Genomic DNA, 21,323 nt, shown 5'->3' on the forward strand with positions numbered 1-21,323 from the left:
TAGAACATATTTTTCTCTTCATGAAAAATACTGTTTTCAAGGCGTTTAAAATGATAATAATTGAGTCTACAATAAATATCAACAAGAAAACAATCTTAATATTATCTTGAAGACTATAGCTTATTGCCCATCTTTAATGACACAGTATTTTGTGTAGATATTGGGTTGACCGCTCCTCTCTTTCCACCTACAGTTCAAAGCCCATGCATCCAGATATTACCCCCTACTGTGCGAGATCATGCAGTTTGACCTGATCCCAGAGCTGCGAGCCGTCCTGAGGAAGTTTTACCTCCGCATCGGTTTGGTTTTCCACATCGCGCAGCTGCCGGAGCCCGAGCCCTCGCCGGACACTCGCCCCTCCCAAGAGACGGACACTGAGGTGGCGGAGGAGGCCGGGGATGAGGCCCAGTGACGCTCCCAAACACTACGTACCTCCATGTTTTATGCTGAACACACTTGACTCCCACCCACCTGCACTCTCGGCCCACACACGCCCATATGTCGTTCTGAAGGAGTCTGCGGTGAAATCTTGTGTAGCGCTGCCTCTGGAGAAACTACTGATCCACAAAATAGACCGTTAATCCATATCTTTGAATTGAAGGAAAAATATAATCCAAAAGGTGTGCTTCTTACTGTGTCTTTAACATGTAACAAATGAGTGGTTTCGACAACATGCAAAAATCTGGATGAAGTGTGGTATTATGTCACGCAGCTGATGCTAACAATAGTAATGGACATTTTGAGTGAAACTAGTTGTACAGATCTGCCGCTGTAATGTAATATAAACTTAAAACAACACTAGATTTCATTTATTTTTGTTTATCGTTTGTCTGGATTTGCTGCACTTGATCTTTTTGAATGCACTGGAGATTTTACTTTTGTGATAATTTATTTGACCTCACCGTTTCTTGCAGAATTGAAGATGATCATGGAAAGTGAAGGGTTAAATTATTCCATTTTATATTTGTTCTTAGGTTTTTAACACTTCTAAAACTGGAAGATGTTTAAGATTAATTGACGCTAGCTGCTTTTCAATCATAAATAGGTTTTCATTTTTGACTTTAGTTTTCACTCTTGTGTACAAAATCAAAAGTTAATAATATATTTAATGTTTTTTGTTTTTCTTTCTTTGATTTGGGGGGGAAAGATGTATAGAAAAAACATTTAGGTGTGCTTTAAGTATGACTGGGGTGCATTCCTGCCCATGGATGTAGAAAACTAAATGTATATGATACAACAATGTAAAGTTTTCTATGTGGCAAAAGATTATGTACAACTTTCTGTACTATACATCATCTGGCATTCTAATCAGGTTCTAGGTCAATAAAGTTTTTGAACTTGGTTGATTTTAAAGATTTTAATACCCTTATTTCATTACATATATTTGCATTAGATATACAACAACAGAAAATATTACATATTTCTCTTTTAGGCTATTATTTCTATAGGTAAAGTGAGGAAAATAAGAATATGAACTCCCAGCAAAATCCGGAAATCCTATTGATTTTTTTCAAAGATTTATTTGTTTTTATTGCTGCAAATAAGTGTTTGAACACCTGAGAAAATCAATGTTAATATTTGGTACAGAAGCCTTTGTTTATAATTACAGAGGTTAAATGTTTCCTGTAGTTCTTGACCAGGTTTGCACACACTGCAGCAGGGATCTTGGCCCAATCCTCCACACTGATCCTCTCTAGATCTGTCAGGTTTCAGGGCTGTCGCTGAGCAACACAGTTTCAGCTCCCTCCAAAGACTTTCTATTAGATGTAGGTCTGGAGACTGGCGTGGCCACTCCAGAACCTTGCTATGCTTGTTATGGAGCCACTCCTTGGTTCTCCTGGATGTGTGATTCAGATCATTGTCCTGTTGGAAGACCCAGCTACGGCCCATCTTCACTGTTCTGACTGAGGGAAGGAGGTTGTTGCCCAAAATCTCACAATACCTGGCCCCATTCATTCTGTTTTAATGCAGTGCAGTTGTGCTGTTCCCTGTGCAGAAAAGCACCCCCAAAGCATGTCGTTTCCACCCCCATGAGTCACAGTAGGGATGGTGTTCTTGAGGTGGTACTCGTCATCCTTCTTCTCAATCCAAACACTGTGAGTGGAATTTATACCAAAATGTTCTCATTTTGTCTCATCTGACGTCATTACTTTCTCCCATGACTCCTCTGACTCATCAAGATGATCATTGGCAAACTTCAGATGGACATGTGCTGACTTAAGCTGGGGAACCTTCTATGCAATGCATGATTTTAAACCATGATGGCGTAGTGTATTACCTTTGAAACTGTGGTCCCAGCTCTCTTTATCATCATTGAGACCCCACAAGATGAGCTCTTGCATGGAGCCGAGAGAGATTGACAGTCATCTAGCCTCTTCCATTTTCTAACAATTGATCTTTTTTCACCAAGCTGCTTTCCAGTTGCCCCGAAGCCTTTTCCAGCCTTGTGGAGGTCTACAGTGTGGTCTCGGGTGTCCTTTGACAGCTCTTTAGTCTTGTCCATGCTAGTAGTTGGAGTCTGACTGATTTGTGGGGTGGACTGGTGTCTTTATGCAGCTAACGAGGTTCTACTAATTAGATTAATAGGTGGAGTAGAGGTGAACTTTTTAAAGGTAGAATTATTTTGGCACATACGATGTGATTTCCGGATTTGTTTTTTTAGATTTTCTCTCACTGATACAAAGGTATCTAAAAAAATAATTTGGACAAGCAAATAAGTTGAAAATCAAAGTGCTGGTAATCTTGTGCTAAAGTGCTGAAGATGGCTGTTCTATGGGTCAGAGGTGCGCCCGGGTCCTGGAGCCAGAGTACTCTTCTGATGTGCTTGTTTGCAGCCAAGGCTCCATGGTGACAGTCCCTACGGAGACGGGCCTCTCCCGGGTGAAGCGGAAGGAGCGCCCAGATAAGAGGTCCATGTCATCACCACACGGGTGTTCTAAGGAGTGCACATGGTTAATGCAGCACAGTTTAAATTTGAATATTTTCACTTGATGTCACCTGATGGACGCTCGTGTCTGTCGTTCTGCTGAACTTTGTTTACAATTGTGTCTGAGGACGGCGACGGGGCATCTGGCTCAAAGCAATCTATTTTATTACTATGAATGGCCTCCTCCTGTACAAGTGGAAGAACGCAGATACTTCAGTGGCCCAGATTACAGTATGCGACTTATATGTGATATTATTTGTTATTTTCACACTCGTTTATATATGTCTTATATATGTTTTTTTCTTCTCCATTATGTATTTTTTGGCTGGTACAACTTATACTCCGGTGCGACTTAGTCTGGAAAATACCGTACATTGTTTAAGATTACTAATCAGTGCCATACTTCATATTTGTGTCTCTGGAGAGGTGAGGATCTCTGTTGAGACTCAGCTGAAGAGTGACGAGGGAGGTCTTCCTCACAACTGTAAATGTCTGGAGAAGAGTAAGAAACATTTGTCACTGCAATGCCCCACACAATGCAGTAGTGAAGGGGAAGAGTTTTTGCAGTTACCTAGGAATAGTGTATTTGCTGGCAAGGACCTTCCAGGCTCTTTGCTTAAATTTCTCTGAGATCAGCAACAAAGGAGCTATTAGCTTTCTTTTATAATTACTTTAGAATAACATTTGTCCTTCTCACATTAGCTAGGAAATCCTCTTGTTCATCCCAAAAGTCTGGAGAAGCAATCAAGAAATTTGAATTTTAAAATAATATTAATATATATTTTAAAACTACACAGATGTTATGATTAATACCCTTAAAGTGATGCTCCGTGCCCCTCCTCTTCATGAGTTCTAGTCTGCGCCTTTGTTCTCGGAGCAGCGCCTGCTGTTGGATGTCCAGGCTCGGCCAATCGGTGGGAGGATCAGGGTAGTTGTGAAGGAGCTCCTCGCGGGAGGATGTGTCTGAGGGTGCACAAAGACTTTTATTTTACAAAATGACAACCCAGAAGTATTTTCTCACACCTTTCATGTCTGTCTCATGAGCTTTCCCATTTCCTCTCTTCTAATTTCTGTTCCACTCACAGCACACGATTTACATATGAGGCTTGATTACAGCAGTTCAGTATTTTCACCCACGTTTCTTGTCGTTTCTGTGGTTTTACAAGCTGTGGCTGTTTTTCTCAAACCCTGCATTGAGTCTGTCTGGGAACGTATCCAAATCCATTTCCTTGGTGTAGGCATTACAATTTGTTTACAGTGCCAGCTTCTCTGTGGCTGATGGACAACTCCTGTGACTTCATCTTATTAAAGTTTCAGTTGTCAGCAGAACCAATACAGCTATCATCATCATCATCATCATCATCATCATCATCATCATGGTCCAAGAATTTTCATGAATGAAAATGTACTAATGTTATTTTACATATTACCTCTGTATTTAAGTTGATTGAACTCTCTTAGGCTTTGAGTGTTTTCTTGAGTGGAGTGATGCTTCTGTGTTGGAAACTGGACATTTTCCCTGTGCCCCGGGACAGCCGCGTCGCCTTTCGCTTGTCTCACTTGGCTCTGGGGCCTGGACAAAGTTAGGAAGTTTTTTTTAAATGTACCAACCAATAATTAGACACAGTTGACTCAAACCACAACAGTCTTTTTTTGCAGATTTGGAGGTTATTGCCTTTGTAGTGGTGTGTATTTTCATGTGTGATATGTTTTGTGCTTCTTTATGCTGATGAGAGTGGGTTAGTGCATGACAATGGATGGAAATCATGAATGTCATGCACATACACTGTCCCCACCAAAAATAATACATTAAACATATACATAAGCTATTCTATATAAAATTACTATAATGTACCAGTTATAATTAAATTAAAAACTAAAAGGGTTGCAAATGACATGTAAATAAAAACTTAACCAAGACTAAACCCGCACTAAAACTAAATTGAGTAGTAGTAGGGCATTTAAACTGAAGCATGACCTGATTATGGATATTGTGTCAGCTGATGGCTAATATTGTGCTTACAATCATTTTGAGATGTATTGTGTCACCATAATTTCATGTGAATCTTCCTTACTAAAGGGAATTTAGATGAACCATTGTACCCGCAGTGTTTTAATACAGAAGGAGAAATTCAGAAAACTCTGCTCCTGTGCAGCCAATTTGTGAGAACAAAATGAATGTCGGAGCAGCCGTGTGAGCAGACCACATGCCCCACTAATGTGTCCCTATGTTCTATAACAAACCCGACCTATCAGGCGAGATAAGGCCATAAAATGAGATTAGAGCCTTTAGGGAATGTTCTGTTATAATAATCCAATATTCTGTCCCTGAGACCAATCAGATAAGAGATAGCCAGCTCGACCTGGGTCATTGTTATTACCTCTGGGCATGAACAAAGCGGCAAAATCACAAATGGAACAGACAGTATCACAACTTTGCCTAAAAAAATACCTGAAGTCAAAATGGGGAGTGGATTCATTTAAATCTGGTACTTTTATTCGTGGCATTCATAATACCTGGTTTCAGAAAGATAGTGTTCGTTCACTGGATCTCTCTGCATGAGTTTTGTTTCAAGGTGGTTCTTCTTATTTTTGAGCATCCTGCGAAGAGTCTCCAGTTCTGTGATTACCTCCTGTTGGTAATCTGGAGAAAGCACAATGAAGTAGCAACATGTTGTTACTGGAATTGAACAAAGTAGTCCTAATGTTAATCTTTATAATGCACATGATACTCTGACCTTGCAGGTGCTGTTCCTGTCCTGGGACCTGTTCAGGATGATTCTGTGACGCTTCCTCCAAATGGTCCTTTTAAAAAAGTCTAATTATTTTTATGTATAGCTTTATTTTATTTGTATGATCTAATGGGAGGTGACGTACAGTCTGGGAGGAAAGCTGGTGTGTCGCAGAGGGAGGACCGGGAATGTTTGTGTTGGTGGGTTTTTGATGAAGATTTGGAATAGGAGGTGAGGGTCCTCTCTGTGTTTTGTTCTTCTCCTGATCACCGATTTTGTAATCTAGTTTATTCTGTAAATCGCAGTGCAAGTTTATTGCTGTGTATGTTAGAATACAGCAGTGCATAGAATCATTATCTTTTACCAGCAGCTTCCTCCTGTTCCTCGGCTCCTCTTCCTCGTACTCTTTCAGAACACGACTTCTTTCCTTGGCCAGCCTCTCCTCCTCCTCAATGATTTTTTGTCGTTCTCTCTCTTCTTCCTGCTTTTGCGTCTTTTCTTCCACCTGAAAAGTAACAGAACAGATGTTTTCAATGTTAAACGGATTTGTGATTTGAAACTGTTTTACCTGCAGCTTAAGTGACTCTTTGTAATGTTCCTGTTTTGGTCCATTGATACCTAAAAGGACATAGAGTTATACAGAGAACAATGAAACAAAGATGTACTAATGCAATTTTAGACATTACCTCTGTATGTAAGTTGAGGTTCTCTCTGAAAATGCATAGTTAAAATCTCAATTATAGACACAAAATAATCAGCCTGTCATATATTTCTGTGGCTCACTTGTTCCTGTGTTGTTCTGGTTCTCTCCCTCGATTGTGGTCTTGCCTCCTTTTCCCTTTCCCGGCTATTTCTGTCATTGTTGGGTTTCTCTTTTATGCTCTTCCCCTTGTGGCGCTCTTTGCCTTCAGATGTCCATTGTTCATAATCAATCTGTGAAAGGTGTCGCAATTACGCTTATTCTAATGTATAATAGCAGGCAGTAAAGCATAGATTACCTGCATCTTCTTCCTGTTCCTTTGCTCCTCTTCCTTGTACTCCCTCAGAAGACGAGCTCTCTCCTCTGCCAGCCTATTCTCCTCCTTCTCCTCCATGATTTTTTGACGTTCTCTTTCTTCAGCCTGCTTTCGCCTATTTCCCTCTATCTAAGAAGTACAAAAAAATGTATTCATGTTGAATGCATTTCTGATTTCAAAGGCTGTGACTTTTCACTAATCCTTTACCTGCTGCTTCAGGGCCTCTTTGTAATGGTCCTGCCGTTGTACATGCTCTCGTTCCTTGTCACCTATAAGGGTATAAAATTAGACAAGAGGACAAACTCCCTCATTCATAAACACTCACACAGTACCGAGTTGTTCCAGTCCAGGGAGAGGGTTAGACACACGCTTTGCTGGAGGAATGCCTGCCCTGATCAACCCATTGAGTTTGTGCATCTGATCCAGGTCAGCTACAGTAGATGAGATTTTTTTGTATTAGAAAAAGAATAAAAATAATCAGTACTGCATGAATACAATTTGGGGGGTTCATTTGAGCCAGACTCAAGGCAAGCTTACTAATAAGATTTCCTCTTTGGTCTAAATGGGGTGCCCCTCCTCCAGCTCTGCCCCAGGGGTTATAGGTCATCATCTCATTTTCTTTTTTGGCATCATAGAGCTCTTGCGCCTCCCTTTCTCTTCTTCGATGCTCCGCATTGTCTTTAAACTGGACACAAAGGCAGCATTTTTCATAGCTTACACAGTTTACACTGTCCAATAGAACAGTGGGGTTCTATTTGTTAGTTAAGGATAGTAAGGATGTTGTTTGGTGCTGCACCTGCTGTTTGAGTGCGTCCTGATAGTTTTCTCTTCCCTGCCTATTACTTTCTGAGGATGGATCTCTGAGAGGGATTGCTGTTATTCTCTGTCCAAAATCAGGCCTGGAAAAAGACAATGTCAGACTTAGAATGGAAAAGAGGGGACAGTTGTGTGAACATTTACTGGTCAAGGGAGCCCTCTTCTGGAGGAAGAGAAACATTAAAAATACAGATTGAATCATGCACACTGACTGAGAGGGCCATCTGGGTTGATGCGTTGTTTGTTTTTGTTGAGGAAGAGTGCTTCCCTCAAACTCCTGAGGTCCCTCGGGTTTATCTAATGAAATAAACAATGAGAAACTGGATTATACTAAAATGTAATATAATAATTAGCACATTAAATATTGAAAAATTAAATCTTTACATATATTATTTTGATTGAGAGAAAGAATTGGTTCTAATGGATGTCTGCTACCATAGTAGTTATAGACTTCATCGTGAGGAGTCCTGTAGGCATGATCTACTCTGGGAGGTAATGGTGGAGGGACAGCTGAAACCCTGAAGATTACACACATCAAAGAATGATCTGTAACTATTGCTCTGGAAGATGCTAAAGGCAAATTGAAACCAACATTTTAGTGGTCACATCTCCAACCATATGAGAGAAGCTTCTGTTGTATTCTTCCCCTGGTGTTTCAGGTGAATAATACCTATGGTCTGCACCACTCTTTGGAGTGTAGTTATGGTCCCACATTGGAGTAGAAAAGGCTGTAGTAGATCTTCCTGGTAGCTCTCTGTGTTCCATTCTGATGTTTGAGTCAGGAAAATCCTTTAGTTCCGGATTCTTTTTATCTGCGATGGTGCTAGTTTCAGGTTTAGAGGAAACCTTTTGCTTCCACTTCTCATGTGTGTGATTTTCAAACTGTGCAAATATGCCAGGTTGGTGGAAGAAAAATGTCTTAATACATAATCAAACACATGAATTGAAAAATCAGAATAGATTTTCCTACCCTATGTGGATCAGTAGCTCCAGTGGCCGTAACCTTTAGTTCAAGAATTTTCTCTCTGTAAAAACAATGAGAAATAACAGCATCTTGTTGCACAAAATGGCTAAATCAACACAGCTTTTTACTAACTTTCTCTTGTTTTCACGTTGTTCAGCAATTTGACTTAGTAACGCTTGCTTATACTGTTCTTTCTTTTTCTGCACAGTATCATGTTCTTCTGAATGTCCTGTACAACAACAGACAATATTTAATGGCAGGACTGTTAATATTTAGTGTAAACAGTAGATAAAAGATGGGTAACTTACCTATCAACAGTCCTGTGGCAAAAACTCTAGCAGAAGTCTCAACAGTGGTAGTAGGTATTGGTCTTTCTGCCACATGTTTGTGAGGAGCTCTAAAAACAAGTACTAGTTATGGAATCAGATTTGAGACTAAACTCATTCAAAATACAAAGGTGAAAGTGCTACAGCCACATCTAGTTAGTGCTACACCATTATCATAAGCTTGAACTAACAAACAGAATGCTCCAAAAACACAAATCTACACTAAAAAAAATCAATAATTTCATATTTGGGGTGAGTCTATTGAGAGCCAGGCTAAAACTTATTGCTGCTTTTCCAAAATTATCTCCTAATAATTTTAATAGAACTAATGTGCTTAATTGGACAATGAACAAAAATGAAATATTCAAACTGAAAATGTAAACTGTTCATATCAATAACAAAAGTAATTTGTCTTACATTGAAGTCAAGTTCTGGTCATTGTTGTTCTCATCATCATACATATCAAAGGGAAACCTGTCACAGAAAAACGTATACGACAGACAAAACAGTCATATAATTCATTATTATTCATTATTGCCATTCAGCTTTGCAATCTATGGAGTCCTTTGTGTATTTGGACTTGTGGATCCGACCATTTGGTTTCCTCTTGTGACTGAACTCTATCTCTTCTTCATTGTCCCTGTTAAACCTCTCTTCAGAGCTGTCAGAATTCTCTTGTCTTGACAAAAAAGCTCTTCAAAAACAGGGAAGCGTGCTTGCTCCAGCTTACTACAGCTTCCTTATTTTTTTCTCCTGAATTATGACTTTTTTAAGTATACCAAGGATTTTAAGATGCCATGAGGTGGGCAAAAGGCAGCAGACAGAGAGAGAATCTGCGTCAGATGTGAAGGTCATACCAGAGATGCTTCTGATTGGAGACAGTGGTATGAAGCACAGAAGAATGCAAAGATGTTGCTTCCCCAGCACCACAGTCTTTGAGATATTGTCACTCCATCCTATTATTTTGGCCACACATCGAGGAGTTAAACAACTGATTGTGCACGTGGTGCAGTGGACATGCCACAGGAACAGACTGACGTTTTGAAAAGAGACGATTCGAGGTGCTTGATAAAGTGGAACTCAAGGCATTCATAAATGGACCTCTTCCAAACATAAACAGGAAGATAAACCAGTTTAGCTGAGTTTATCCAGAGTCTGGACTAAACATGGACCAGCCTCCTGCTGGTGCCCAGAGTCAGGACTAAACAAGGGGAATCTGCGTTTCAGTTTTATGCAGATAAAATCTGGAACAGTTTTCCTTAAGCTGTGAGACAGGCTTCTACTCTGACAATGTTCAAATCTAAGCTAAAAACAGTTTGGTTTAGAAGTGCATATGACTGAAATAAATGTATTTGCACTTTCATGTCTTTAACTGTTTTTTATTTTTATTTGAATGCCTTTTTCCTATTGTGTGCAGCACTTTGAATTGCCTTGTGTATAAAAATACACATAAACTTGCCTTGCCTTGCCTTGAGGTCTCAAGTCCCAAACCTTCCTGCTCTTTTCACTTCTAATGTCTGTAAGCGTGGCAGCATCTTTCCGGGATGTTGGGGGCTCTGCAGACCTGTAGCCTTCAGGTAGAGAACGGTCTTTATGATTGTGCACTGTGTCAAAATCAGAGGGTTCCTCAGGCTGAAAATATGAATAGCATGTGAATTATACATGCTAAAATAACAGACCCTACACAAATAAACACTGAGTGATTTCTTTTCACCTTAGAAGGCGCAGAAAACTGTCCCCGTCTTCTAAAATTAGCTTGTTCCTGTAGAAAAAGGTTGTATTCTCTGTTTCTCTCTTCTCTCAATTTTTCCTGTAAAAAAGTTGTTCAAAGTTCACATTTACTCTGTTATATTAAGGATAACATAAGTGTAAAAATTAAGAAGGGAAATAAAAAGTAAAATGGTTAAGAAGCTCTTTTCTATGCACCTGACACCTTTTGTAATTTACACTACAATGTTCTAGATTTAAGAATTATGGATGCAATAGTAATCCAGGTATGGGAATAACCAAAATGCGCACCTTCTCTGAAATCCTCTCAGCAATGGGCAAAGACAAACCGTGGTCTTGTGATTTGTTATCAATTCCAGCTTTTGAGTGCCTTTTCTGTGTACAGAGAATACCAATTATTTAACAATATGCCAATAAAACTCTACATTGTTATTTAATTCTTATCACCTGCTCAATGTAACGTTTGTATTCCACCTGTAGCTCCTCTTGAAGCTTCTGTTTATGTCTTTCATATTCAGCTCCAAGCTGAAAATGTAATCCTGTACCTGTGAAACAGCAATAAGATGCTGAGAATTATAAGAATAGCAGTTTAAGCGTGTGTTATTTTGGATGTGCGTACCTCTGTGATTATACATTGCAACTCGCAAAGCAGAATCTGGAGGAGGCAAATCCACATTCTTTGAGCGATCGAACCAGTGACTTATTTTAGGTCTAATCTTATACAGAGACAACCATACCTTACCAGAATGCGAACTACGTCAAAGGCGGAGTCTTGCTTTATCTCCCGCCACAGTTTATCAAATTTAGCGTTAAGTTTAAGTTAGCTTCAGGTTCAAAACCCAACCTATGCAATCCTTAATTTCGTTAATGGAATAACTGGATACATCAATAGAATTATATTATCGTAAATGTCCTAATATGAATACAAAGCCCATACAGACCAAATCCCTCAAAGTCACTCGTGTAGGTTGCTAACAATCAAGGAGCAAAGCGTCATTATGTTGTTATTAGCAACCAGATAACTCCCTCGAGGTAGACGAAGTCGTGGTTAGCTAACATTGGCGTTTTCGGCTTGATAAAACGTTTTGGAAAATTTGCTAGGATTGTTGTTCAATGTTATTAATGAATAATGAAAACAATAACTTGATAAACTCAGTTGATAGGTCTGAATGTAATTATTGTGTCTATGTTGTACTTAAAAGTGACACTAGAGGGCAGTGTGTTCTCAGATTATCATTCCACGGATGGGCTGAACCAATATTTCTTCAGAAGGGGGATATATTAAATCGCAATGTACGTAAATGTTTTCAATATCAACTGTTTCAAAGGTATTGTTTGGTAACGAACAGGATTTTTTATTACTGTTAAAAAACACAGAAAAACATATTTAAATGTATGATACTCCGTCACAGTTAGAGGTGGTACAAGCGTACATGAGGTGGTATCGTCCACTGTCATGGCAGCGGTTCTCTGAGCGAGTGAGCGACACGGCTGCAAAATACTTTAAGAAATTAACAGTATTATTCACACGTTTCTTCACACACCAGCCGTTTAAGATCATTTTTAGGGAGTTGGCTTGGTGATGGCTGGGACCAGCACTGCGCAGAAAACATGGGAGCTATCCAACAGCATGCAGGAAGTACAAAGTATTGACGAAATCTACAAATACGACCGAAAACAACAACAAGAAATCCTTGCAGCAAAGCCATGGACAAAGGAGTGAGTGTGTAACTATGTTCGGAACTACACACGTCTAATAATGTACCTGTAAAAACATTTGCCGCGAGCCTGTGACAGCATGTTGTTTAAACCCAAACATGTAGCTAACCTAAACTAACATTAGCATTGACGAATATGTCTTTAGTTTGTTCCTTTTCTTTGTTTTTGAGGTTGAAAGAGAAGTAACATCCTCCTACTTTTATACTCTCAGACATCGTTTTCAACAAACTCTCACCTGTATTTACCAATGGACTAAATTCATTTCTACATATATAAAAAATACGTCTTAAGAATGTAAATTTACCACAATAATAGCATTATTTTATTATAATGTATACATTTAATAAATCAAAAATAGCTCCATCCATCTATATTTCTGTATGTATTTATTTGCAGAATAGAAATTATGTCATTAGCTATTTTACTTTTTAGCTTTTTTTCCTCATCCTAATAATTGTCATTATTTAAACAAGACCTTGTTTTAATTGTTTGATGTCCAGCCACCACTATTTCAAATACTGCAAGATCTCGGCATTGGCCCTGTTGAAAATGGTGATGCACGCTCGGTCTGGAGGAAACCTGGAGGTGATGGGTCTCATGTTGGGAAAAGTCGACGGAGAAACCATGAACATAATGGACAGCTTTGCATTACCCGTGGAGGGCACAGAGACCAGGGTGAACGCACAAGCCGCGGCGTACGAGTACATGGCAGCCTACATCGAGAATGCTAAACAGGTAGATACAATATAGGATTAATATGTTTTTATATATGTGTTTATCAAGCCTTTTGTATATCATTGAGAGAATAAAGATCAATCAATACATTTTTGTGAGTGTGTTCCAATAGATTTTTATAATTTAGTCCGTCAATTCTTAGAAATATATATAAATATGTAGATTTTTTAATAAATGAAAAAACTCAATTAAATAGATGTTACATAATGAGTTGGTCATTATTTTACCTTTAGCATATCATGTTGTAATACAATTTGTGCTACACGGGTATGATGGAAAGTAGCTTTACATGTGATACTGAACTAAATGATGGCTCTATTGAGAAAGAGGTTATTTTCTTATGATAAAGGTTTTATAATAAATATCAACTGTGTTTGATGCATAGGTCGGCCGATTGGAGAATGCTATCGGCTGGTACCACAGTCACCCGGGCTACGGCTGCTGGCTCTCTGGCATCGATGTCAGCACTCAGATGCTCAACCAGCAGTTTCAGGAGCCTTTCGTGGCTGTTGTGGTAAGACCCTCGTTTGTTGTGACTTCTCTTTTTATTTCTCTGTTAACAATTATTATAACAATAATAATAAATCATAAATATATTTTAAAATAAGCTGAATGTAGTTTTAAAGCTAGTGGTACATATACACTAATTTATTGCATATTTCAAAGACACTGACAGCTGTAGAAAGGACTCCCAGTGGCCAGACGTGATTTGTCCCTAGAGATTTGTTTGACCTCTGACTTTGTTTTCCTGTTCTACTGTATCTCGCGTCCTACAGATCGACCCAACTAGAACTATTTCTGCGGGAAAAGTCAACCTTGGCGCCTTCAGAACATACCCAAAGGTACAACAGTCTCTGCCGTTTTATAACCATTATAACCAGTGTTCATACATACTATTTTAATGCTTGTGTTTTGTGCATTTAGGGTTATAAACCTCCTGATGAGGGGCCTTCTGAATATCAGACAATTCCCCTGAACAAGATTGAAGACTTTGGTGTTCATTGTAAACAGTATGTGTTTACCTTAGATAGAATTACACGCTTGCATCTATTATAATGCATTATGAAGTTAATTCTGTGACACAACTGTTTTAACCTACCTTTCTTCTTTAGGTATTATGCCTTGGAGGTAACTTACTTCAAGTCCTCCCTTGATAGAAAGTTACTGGAGCTGCTTTGGAATAAATACTGGGTCAATACCTTAAGCTCCTCAAGCCTTCTTACGGTATGTAGCAAAGTTCAAAATTGCTCCCTAATTGTTTGACATTTTGATTTATGGTTAATTATTACATAATAAGTCATTGAGACATGTGGTCACTAGCATGATATGTTGTGATTTATTGCTGCATATTAGCAGGGAAAGTCTGTTTATTGATATAAGTAATATGCCTAATTGTGACTCTGCAACACGTGCGATACATAGTAAACTTGGTCCAAATTGCAGTGGTTGTGACACTGCCATGTTTTGCTATGGATCATCTCCTCCACCCCTTCAGTTCATTTTCAAGGCTGAAAGTACTTCATGTGAATTTCCATTGTGAACATAGTCACTCTGCCCTGGGCTTCACTAAACAGTCTAAATAGGCATTGGGCTTATCCAAACAGTTAGCGCTTTGGCATTTTGGAGTAAGATGAATTGACTACATGTCAGGGGAGAGCTGCTGCTTGGGTGACAGCCTTTGTCAGTTGTTACACTGTCACTCCGGCTTGGGGCCCCTGTGTCATTGTGTTTTAATTACCTTTTCCACTAAAACATGGCCTCACCTTAAGCAAACTTTCCCCCCTGACTTCTTTTCTTTCTCACAAAACAAAGTCTTTTAACAGCTTGTCCAGTGGATTAGACTGTCAAAATCCAAGCTTTTTGTTAATCATGTTTTTTTTTTTTTTTTTTTAACCTTTTGTGAGGAAATTGCGCATGAATTGATTTGTTTGTGTTGTTTGGTCAGAACTCCGACTACACCACAGGCCAGGTGTTTGACCTGTCAGAGAAACTAGAGCAGTCTGAGGCTCAGCTGGGCAGAGGCAGCTTCATGCTCGGCTTGGACACACACGACAGAAAGTCAGAGGACAAACTGGCCAAAGCTACAAGAGATAGGTAAAGTTTCACATAGACTGAATTCTCAAGTACTTACAACTGATTTTCGGGTTGTCTGTGTTGTCTTCTCTGATGCGATGCTTTATGTTTACATTATCTTTTTGTGTTTTTAGCTGCAAGACGACCATAGAGGCAATTCATGGACTCATGTCTCAAGTTATAAAGGACAAGCTTTTCAATCAGATCAACACCTCCAACTAAATTTGAACCATTTAGCAGTTTTTACCTGGACATGTATCTGGTACATGTACTTACTCACATTAAATAACTATGGCATATATTTTGTTTCTGTTTTATTCTGCTCTGGCCCGTAGGCTTTACTAGACGGGACAGCTGAGTGTGAAATGGAGATGAGAGAAGGACATGCAGTAAATTGTTAGAGCCGGGATTGGAACTCACAACACTGGCTGGTTGCACATGCAGCCTGACGTGTGCTGCTGCCTCAACCACTCGACCAAACATTTACTGCTTCTAATTCAGGGCATATACTTTTCCACAAAATTAAAATTCTAATCCATCTTTCTTTCAACCATTATGTGCCCAGTGCATGTATCACATTAGTCATCCGTTATTCTTTAAGACCTTTTAGTATCTTTACATTGGGATTTGGGAAGCAACAAATGTAAGCATCTGCTCAAGGTAATGACTCAAATGTCAGGCGTGGAGTGTCTCTGCAGAGCTGTAGCAGTACAGTCCAGCTCTTAGAGGTTCATGGCTGAGCAGAGTGGTTTGCTCGTCATGTTCTGGTGTCGCAGTGACGCAGTGCAGAGGCTGCACACACTGGACTCCATTCACACAACATGTCTGCTCTTTATCCTCCAGACACTGGGCCTGTCTGTTTTTCCTTAAAAACAGCTCCTCTGGCACTGTATTGTGTCATTTCTCTTTATGATATTATAATGGCTAAATGTATATTTTAGATGTCATACTGCAAAGCAGAGAATGCCCTTGGGGAAATTACTGTACCTGCTTTTGCTCATGGTCATGACCTGTGGTACAACTTCATATAATGATTTTATCTTTATCTCATTTTAAATAGATTGTCCATATAATTTGATCAAGTAAATACACATAGTTGAATATGAAAATTATATTGATTTTGTCGCCAGTTTTAAAAGTGGCATCTGGTATACGCACCTGAAAGGTTTCAGCCATTTGATTTGTCTTATGTGATGAATTCAGAATTTATTAAACACACGGAACTCATTGGCCATGTTAATATTTTTTATTATCACCAGATGGAGATTTGTATGCATGACTTACTCGAATAAGAACACTTATGTAAATTTAAATCCAGTTAAATTGTGGACAGCCAAGAAAAACTTACAGCAATTATAATCTTTAAAAGGTTTTGTAGTGTGTGAAATGCATCCATATTTTTACCACTAGCTCATAGGTGTGTTTCTGTCATTGCTGCCATGTAATCCCTTAAAAGAAACCTGTAGTTTCACGTAAGATTTAGGCCTAGATGGCTATAGGATCACTACAATAATCGCTGTGGTCTGAAACAATTATTTATTTATTTATTTCATGTCTGCTGTCCATGTCTTTTTGTGTTTATTCAAAATGTTACGTTAACATTTAATCAATTGTTACAAGACCCATGCAAACTAAAGTAGGAAAATTAGTTTCAGATCATTTAAAAGCACAGAACGCTTCTAACAGTTGTTGTTGTTGTTGTTGTTGTTGTTTTATGGCGGTTGGCATCCAATTGTTGCATTACCGCCAGACTTTATTCCTCAGACATTTCGACACCAAGTCAAATTTGGCTTCTAACAGTTGTGTTGCTTAAAACACGATGTTTCTGCTCAGATGGGTCACGCGTCAGCTTGTTGCTATGGTAATCGTATACAACAAAACCTAAAAAATGCGGACTACGAAACTCCAGCTTTAACCATCGTTTAAGGTAAAGTTATTAGACTTTATTTGTATTGCTAAATGAACTGTCGATACATTTATCATAAAACTTTTGCGTTTTCCAGCGACGCTTTTCGAGTAACTAAACCGCTAACTTTAGTTAGCATTAATTCAACATTAGCCGCGTCTTTATGACGATGGCAAATCATCGTCATATGCTCTGTATGTCATGACAATGATAAAGTACTTCTCTTTGTCTGAGGATTAAAGTCTGGCGGTAATGCAACACTCGGATGCCAACCGCCATAAAACAACAACAACAACAACAACTTCTCTTTTCTCCCGAGAGAGTATAAACCTGAGGGAGGAAGTGTTCACATATAATATATACAGATCATAGTTCAGCTCTCACTCATTGATTGGTGCCGTGTCTTCGCTAACCTTGTATTGACATCTCAATAGCATTACTAGCTACAAGAGCTTACCCAATTGAGCAAAATTAAAAACTTATTAGATAAGCACACATAAAAGATAAGTCTTGTTACTTTTGTCCGAAGCTGTAGAGTGTCTTCTGTCGACTCGAGTGCATCCAGGATGAGAAGACGTCATGGTGCGATTGACAGTTGATCTGATCGTTAAATCTCACAACCACATCCAAAAGAAAAGGGGCCTCTCCCTCCCCGAGTACCTGAAAACACTGACCCATCTCCACTTCTCAAATAAGAACATAGAGGACATAGTAAGTAGCCAAATACTGTGATGTATTGTTATGTTAATAAATCAATTAATTCACTTTTATTCTGCAGGAAGACCTCTCTGTGTGCAGGAACCTGACCGTGCTTTACCTGTATGACAATCGCATCTCAAACATCTGCAACCTCAGTTTTGCCTACAACCTTACACATCTCTACATGCAAAACAACAATCTTACAAGAATAGATCATTTATCCAACCTGAAAAAACTCACACAACTGTAAGTGTGTACGTTTTAAGCTTGTCCATTTCATGCAGCGGTCTAACCAAATGCCCCGTTGCCTGGCAGGTATCTGGGGGGAAACCAGATTGCAGTAGTCGAGGGCCTGAATGAGCTGACTGAGCTCAAAGAACTTCATCTGGAGAATCAGAGGCTGGCACCAGGGGAGAAGTTGCTCCTTGACCCCATGACACTCCGCGCTCTGGCAGTATGACCCACTTTTATTTTGTTCTGCACCGGCACAGATATAAAAACCTGTCTTAGGTCGGGAAAGTACATTTTTGGTAGGGCAGCATGATATTGGCAGTGATTGTGATGTAAAGTACTGTGATTTTGATATTGCTTTGAATATACTTTTTTGACACAATCATTTGAGTTCAGTATCAGAGACTAAACCAAAACTAAATAAGGAAACCCATTGGTGGAAGACCTTTGTATCATTGCACTATATTTAGTTTGTTGTGATATCAATACTTTTGCGATATGTGTGCATCCCTAATTTTTGGATCACAATTCAGTCTCAACCTCGATTGTTTGTAGGTTCTTTAGAAATAACATCCTTGTGCCGTGTTGAATGCTGTGTCTTTCACCGAAAATGTTCTTTCAATTCAACAAGAATAAAGATGAATCAACAGTCCAGTCCAGCACAATTTATTTTTAGTACATCTTATTTGGTGTAAAGAATGAAGTGGCTCAATGTGTTGGTTTTGTCACTGTATTCAGAATGTCTCCTCTTTTTTTTCCCAGCGGTCTCTCTGTGTCTTGAATATTAGTAACAACAACATTGATGATCTGAGGGACCTGGCGGTTCTGAATACGCTGCAGAATTTCTCTGCCACTGATAATAGGCTGGATAACATTGTGGTAAGCAACTGATTAATTTTGTCCTCTTACTCTGCCGCCTTAATGGCATGTCCAGCAATTTTAAGAAGCAACATTGTTCCTAAAATTTCTTTATAATAAAGTGTGAACTTAAAAGAACAGTCCCAGAAACCCATTTTGCAATGTGCTCCCTGTCTCCACGGCTCGCACAGGGTCAGAATTATACAACAAATCAGTGGTCTGTTCCCCAGAGACAGTTCACGCTGACAGCTTAAAACAAGCACAAGTTAACCAACTCTCCTTCCTGAAAAAGCTGTCTTCCTGTTTTAGTTCTCCAAACCCAGTGGCTAGACGGCAGGCTTTAACTTATGAAGACCTAAAAACTTTTTGAGAAAACGACTGACAGTGAGCGATAGCTAAAACCATGACTTAATCCAGGATGTAATCCTTCTTCCTCATGAAGTCAATAGATTAGTCTGTAAAGGCCTGTTTATGTGAGACATTGATTAAGGTATATTTCTATACATGTGTCATTTTGAACTGATATCTCCTGTAATTTATACAACCCAGTGTCTGCCTGTATTGATCTTGCAAAAGATCAATGTCTTTACAGTGCTGTTTGGTCCAAATGTAGAGAAAACATTATGGATTTTTAAAATAGATTATGACAAGCAGTCAGCCTGGCTGACAAATGGGAGGCAACTTCAGGGGCCGTTAGCAGTGCGCAGGGCAGAGAGGACAGGAGAATCGAAGGCCTGGTCAAATACAGGTTCATAACTGGCCCATCATTAGCCAAGGCGCGGGAGGCGGCCCGTCTCAGCGAGTCCAGCCTCTGCTGCTCTCCTCGCCCCCATGTGGGGGGCAAATTGGCGCAGGGCTGCTCTTCTGTGAGGGCCTTCTGAGTGACGGCCCTGACACGATCATTTATCAAAGCTTGGGAGTGCGCAGTGCTCAGGGGTCCCCTCTGAACTGATTGCAGCGCGGGCTGGAAAAGTGGAAGCGCTTTGGCCAAGACAGGAAGGCAATGAACAATCAGAGCGTGTCCGGAGAGTATTCATATTTCCAAACTGGATTAATGTGCTGTTAGATAAACATACAACTGCAGGCGAGCCGCTGGAGGAGCCAGCCCCACACTGCCCCAGGAGATCGGCTGCAGTTACATGACACCGGCGACACTGCTTTTTAAAACAGACTAATGTGTTGTTTATGCAGCGTTACTGCCTTTGTGCTCACAACTACACTGAAGACATACTACCTAATGTGTACTTTACTGTACTCTATGTTTCAGGAGTTAGAGGAAGTGCTGAGCAAATGGCCTTACTTGGTTCACATGAATTTAAGTGGCAATCCTGTGTGTAAAAAGCACAAGTACAGAGACCGCCTAACCATTGTGTGCAAAAGACTTGGTAAGGATTAGTTTGACAGTGTAACAGGAAACTGTTAAGAAAATATTTTCTTAACATATGTTCATATTTTGCCAGTGATTCTTGATGGAAAAGAAATAAAAGCGTTGACCCGACAGTTTCTTATAAATTGGAAGGCCTCCAAAGAGGCAAATAGAAATGTCAATAAACACAAGCTGATCCCTAACCCCAAAAGTAACCCCAAACCCCAAAGTAAGTTACTATGTTTAAACATTTTGTCTTGTTGTTTTGTAGTTTAATCATTTGCATTCTTCAAGTCAAAAAGTATGAACAAATGTAACATTTACATTCTTCCTGGTTTTATAGATGACTTTTCACTCCATCCAACTCTACTTTGTGATCCCCATTTTGGCGATACTAATAAACAACTGAATGCCGCAGGCCGGTCTAAAGTAGGCAACAATATTACATCACCGTAAGACAAAACTTAATTTATATGTGCTGATGAAAACTGTTTATGATTACTATTTCAGGACACAACGACTGATTCTTCCTCTGAGTGGGCTTTGCAGTGATTTCCGCCCTGACCCCTCCACCCACTTAACGCCGCTAACTTGGAGCTGCCTTGTTTTATAGCAAGATTTTTATTTTTTTAAGGTTAATTTTCTGTATATGACACCACAAATAAAAAAAAATAAAAAAGTAATAAATGATTTGCCCTTTTGTTCTCATCTGGTTCTTTTCAAAGTCTGATTTAAAGGTTTTAGTCACATAATCCATCTAACAAAACCAGATTACAAACAATCTTGCACTTTTTATGAGGAATGTTATTATTCATCCCCTTTCCTGGAGTAAATGAACTAAATAATCTTGAGTGGCATAATCGATGATCCTGAAGTCTTATTTCAACAAGGCTTTACATTATCTGAAGTTAACAAAATATATTCAGACTCACTCAACTGTGACAATAGTTAAAGGGTCTTTTTATAATACTATTCGAATGCATGGTAATTACCATGATTGTTTTGGTAGGTTTGAATGAGCTTGCGGAGCCGCATGGTTGCATAACCTCTGAAAGATATAGGGTAATTAGGGAAACAAGCTTATTTAACCCTTTTCTGCAGCCGTGCCATATAATTAGGGCCGAGAGCAATAGTGTTACCCCATCCTTACACAAACAACATTTAATAAGAACAGTCTGAAGATATACATATTCTGAATAATCCCATTCGTTAATTTGCCGACATCTCC

General features: G+C 39.3%; 4 protein-coding genes across 8 annotated transcripts in view; 3 read left to right on the forward strand and 1 right to left on the reverse strand.

The window, feature by feature from the left end:
• The window catches only part of arfgef1 (ADP-ribosylation factor guanine nucleotide-exchange factor 1 (brefeldin A-inhibited)), a 38,452-nt gene extending 37,099 nt beyond the window's left edge, over positions 1–1,353 (forward strand). For all 4 annotated transcript variants that reach the window (XM_072450772.1, XM_072450773.1, XM_072450775.1 and 1 more), the window contains one exon: positions 194–1,353. In XM_072450772.1, coding sequence (XP_072306873.1) covers positions 194–412 — 219 coding nt within the window. In that variant the 3' untranslated portion in view covers positions 413–1,353. The remainder of the gene's footprint in view (positions 1–193) is intronic.
• A 1,405-nt stretch (positions 1,354–2,758) lies between these two features.
• On the reverse strand, positions 2,759–11,143 carry cspp1a (centrosome and spindle pole associated protein 1a). The gene is made up of 30 exons (XM_072450424.1): positions 11,128–11,143; positions 10,956–11,053; positions 10,800–10,883; positions 10,495–10,590; positions 10,240–10,412; positions 9,319–9,459; positions 9,198–9,254; positions 8,763–8,851; positions 8,587–8,683; positions 8,417–8,515; positions 7,875–8,008; positions 7,703–7,787; positions 7,471–7,573; positions 7,212–7,359; positions 7,007–7,105; positions 6,882–6,943; positions 6,657–6,803; positions 6,442–6,591; positions 6,345–6,369; positions 6,227–6,276; positions 6,023–6,163; positions 5,665–5,731; positions 5,444–5,570; positions 4,357–4,499; positions 3,740–3,889; positions 3,624–3,658; positions 3,498–3,552; positions 3,330–3,418; positions 2,988–3,112; positions 2,759–2,946 (listed from the first exon to the last, which is right to left on the reverse strand). Exons 1-30 carry the CDS (start codon positions 11,141–11,143, stop codon positions 2,778–2,780), a joined length of 3,054 nt encoding a protein of 1,017 aa, XP_072306525.1. The 3' UTR covers positions 2,759–2,777.
• An 806-nt stretch (positions 11,144–11,949) lies between these two features.
• Positions 11,950–15,316, forward strand: cops5 (COP9 signalosome subunit 5). The gene is made up of 8 exons (XM_072450783.1): positions 11,950–12,227; positions 12,728–12,962; positions 13,348–13,476; positions 13,739–13,804; positions 13,887–13,972; positions 14,075–14,186; positions 14,908–15,056; positions 15,170–15,316. Exons 1-8 carry the CDS (start codon positions 12,091–12,093, stop codon positions 15,255–15,257), a joined length of 1,002 nt encoding a protein of 333 aa, XP_072306884.1. The 5' UTR covers positions 11,950–12,090; the 3' UTR covers positions 15,258–15,316.
• Positions 15,317–16,883: 1,567 nt separating this feature from the next.
• Positions 16,884–20,583, forward strand: ppp1r42 (protein phosphatase 1, regulatory subunit 42). 2 transcript variants are annotated; one of them, XM_072451353.1, is made up of 8 exons: positions 16,884–16,962; positions 17,471–17,652; positions 17,720–17,886; positions 17,956–18,094; positions 18,634–18,750; positions 19,997–20,114; positions 20,190–20,306; positions 20,439–20,583. In XM_072451353.1, the coding sequence occupies exons 2-8, from the start codon at positions 17,521–17,523 to the stop codon at positions 20,549–20,551; spliced, it is 903 nt and encodes a 300-aa protein (XP_072307454.1). In that variant the 5' UTR covers positions 16,884–16,962; positions 17,471–17,520; the 3' UTR covers positions 20,552–20,583. The 2 variants fall into 2 exon arrangements, with proteins under 2 accessions (XP_072307454.1, XP_072307456.1); XM_072451355.1 differs by lacking the exon at positions 16,884–16,962 and having other exon boundaries at positions 17,442–17,652.
• Positions 20,584–21,323: the final 740 nt, after the last annotated feature.

This window comes from Eucyclogobius newberryi, unplaced genomic scaffold (assembly GCF_026437365.1).
Source record: "Eucyclogobius newberryi isolate DKJ021-1_F unplaced genomic scaffold, fEucNew1.0.hap1 SCAF_18, whole genome shotgun sequence".
In the NCBI taxonomy this organism is placed as follows: domain Eukaryota; kingdom Metazoa; phylum Chordata; class Actinopteri; order Gobiiformes; family Gobiidae; genus Eucyclogobius; species Eucyclogobius newberryi.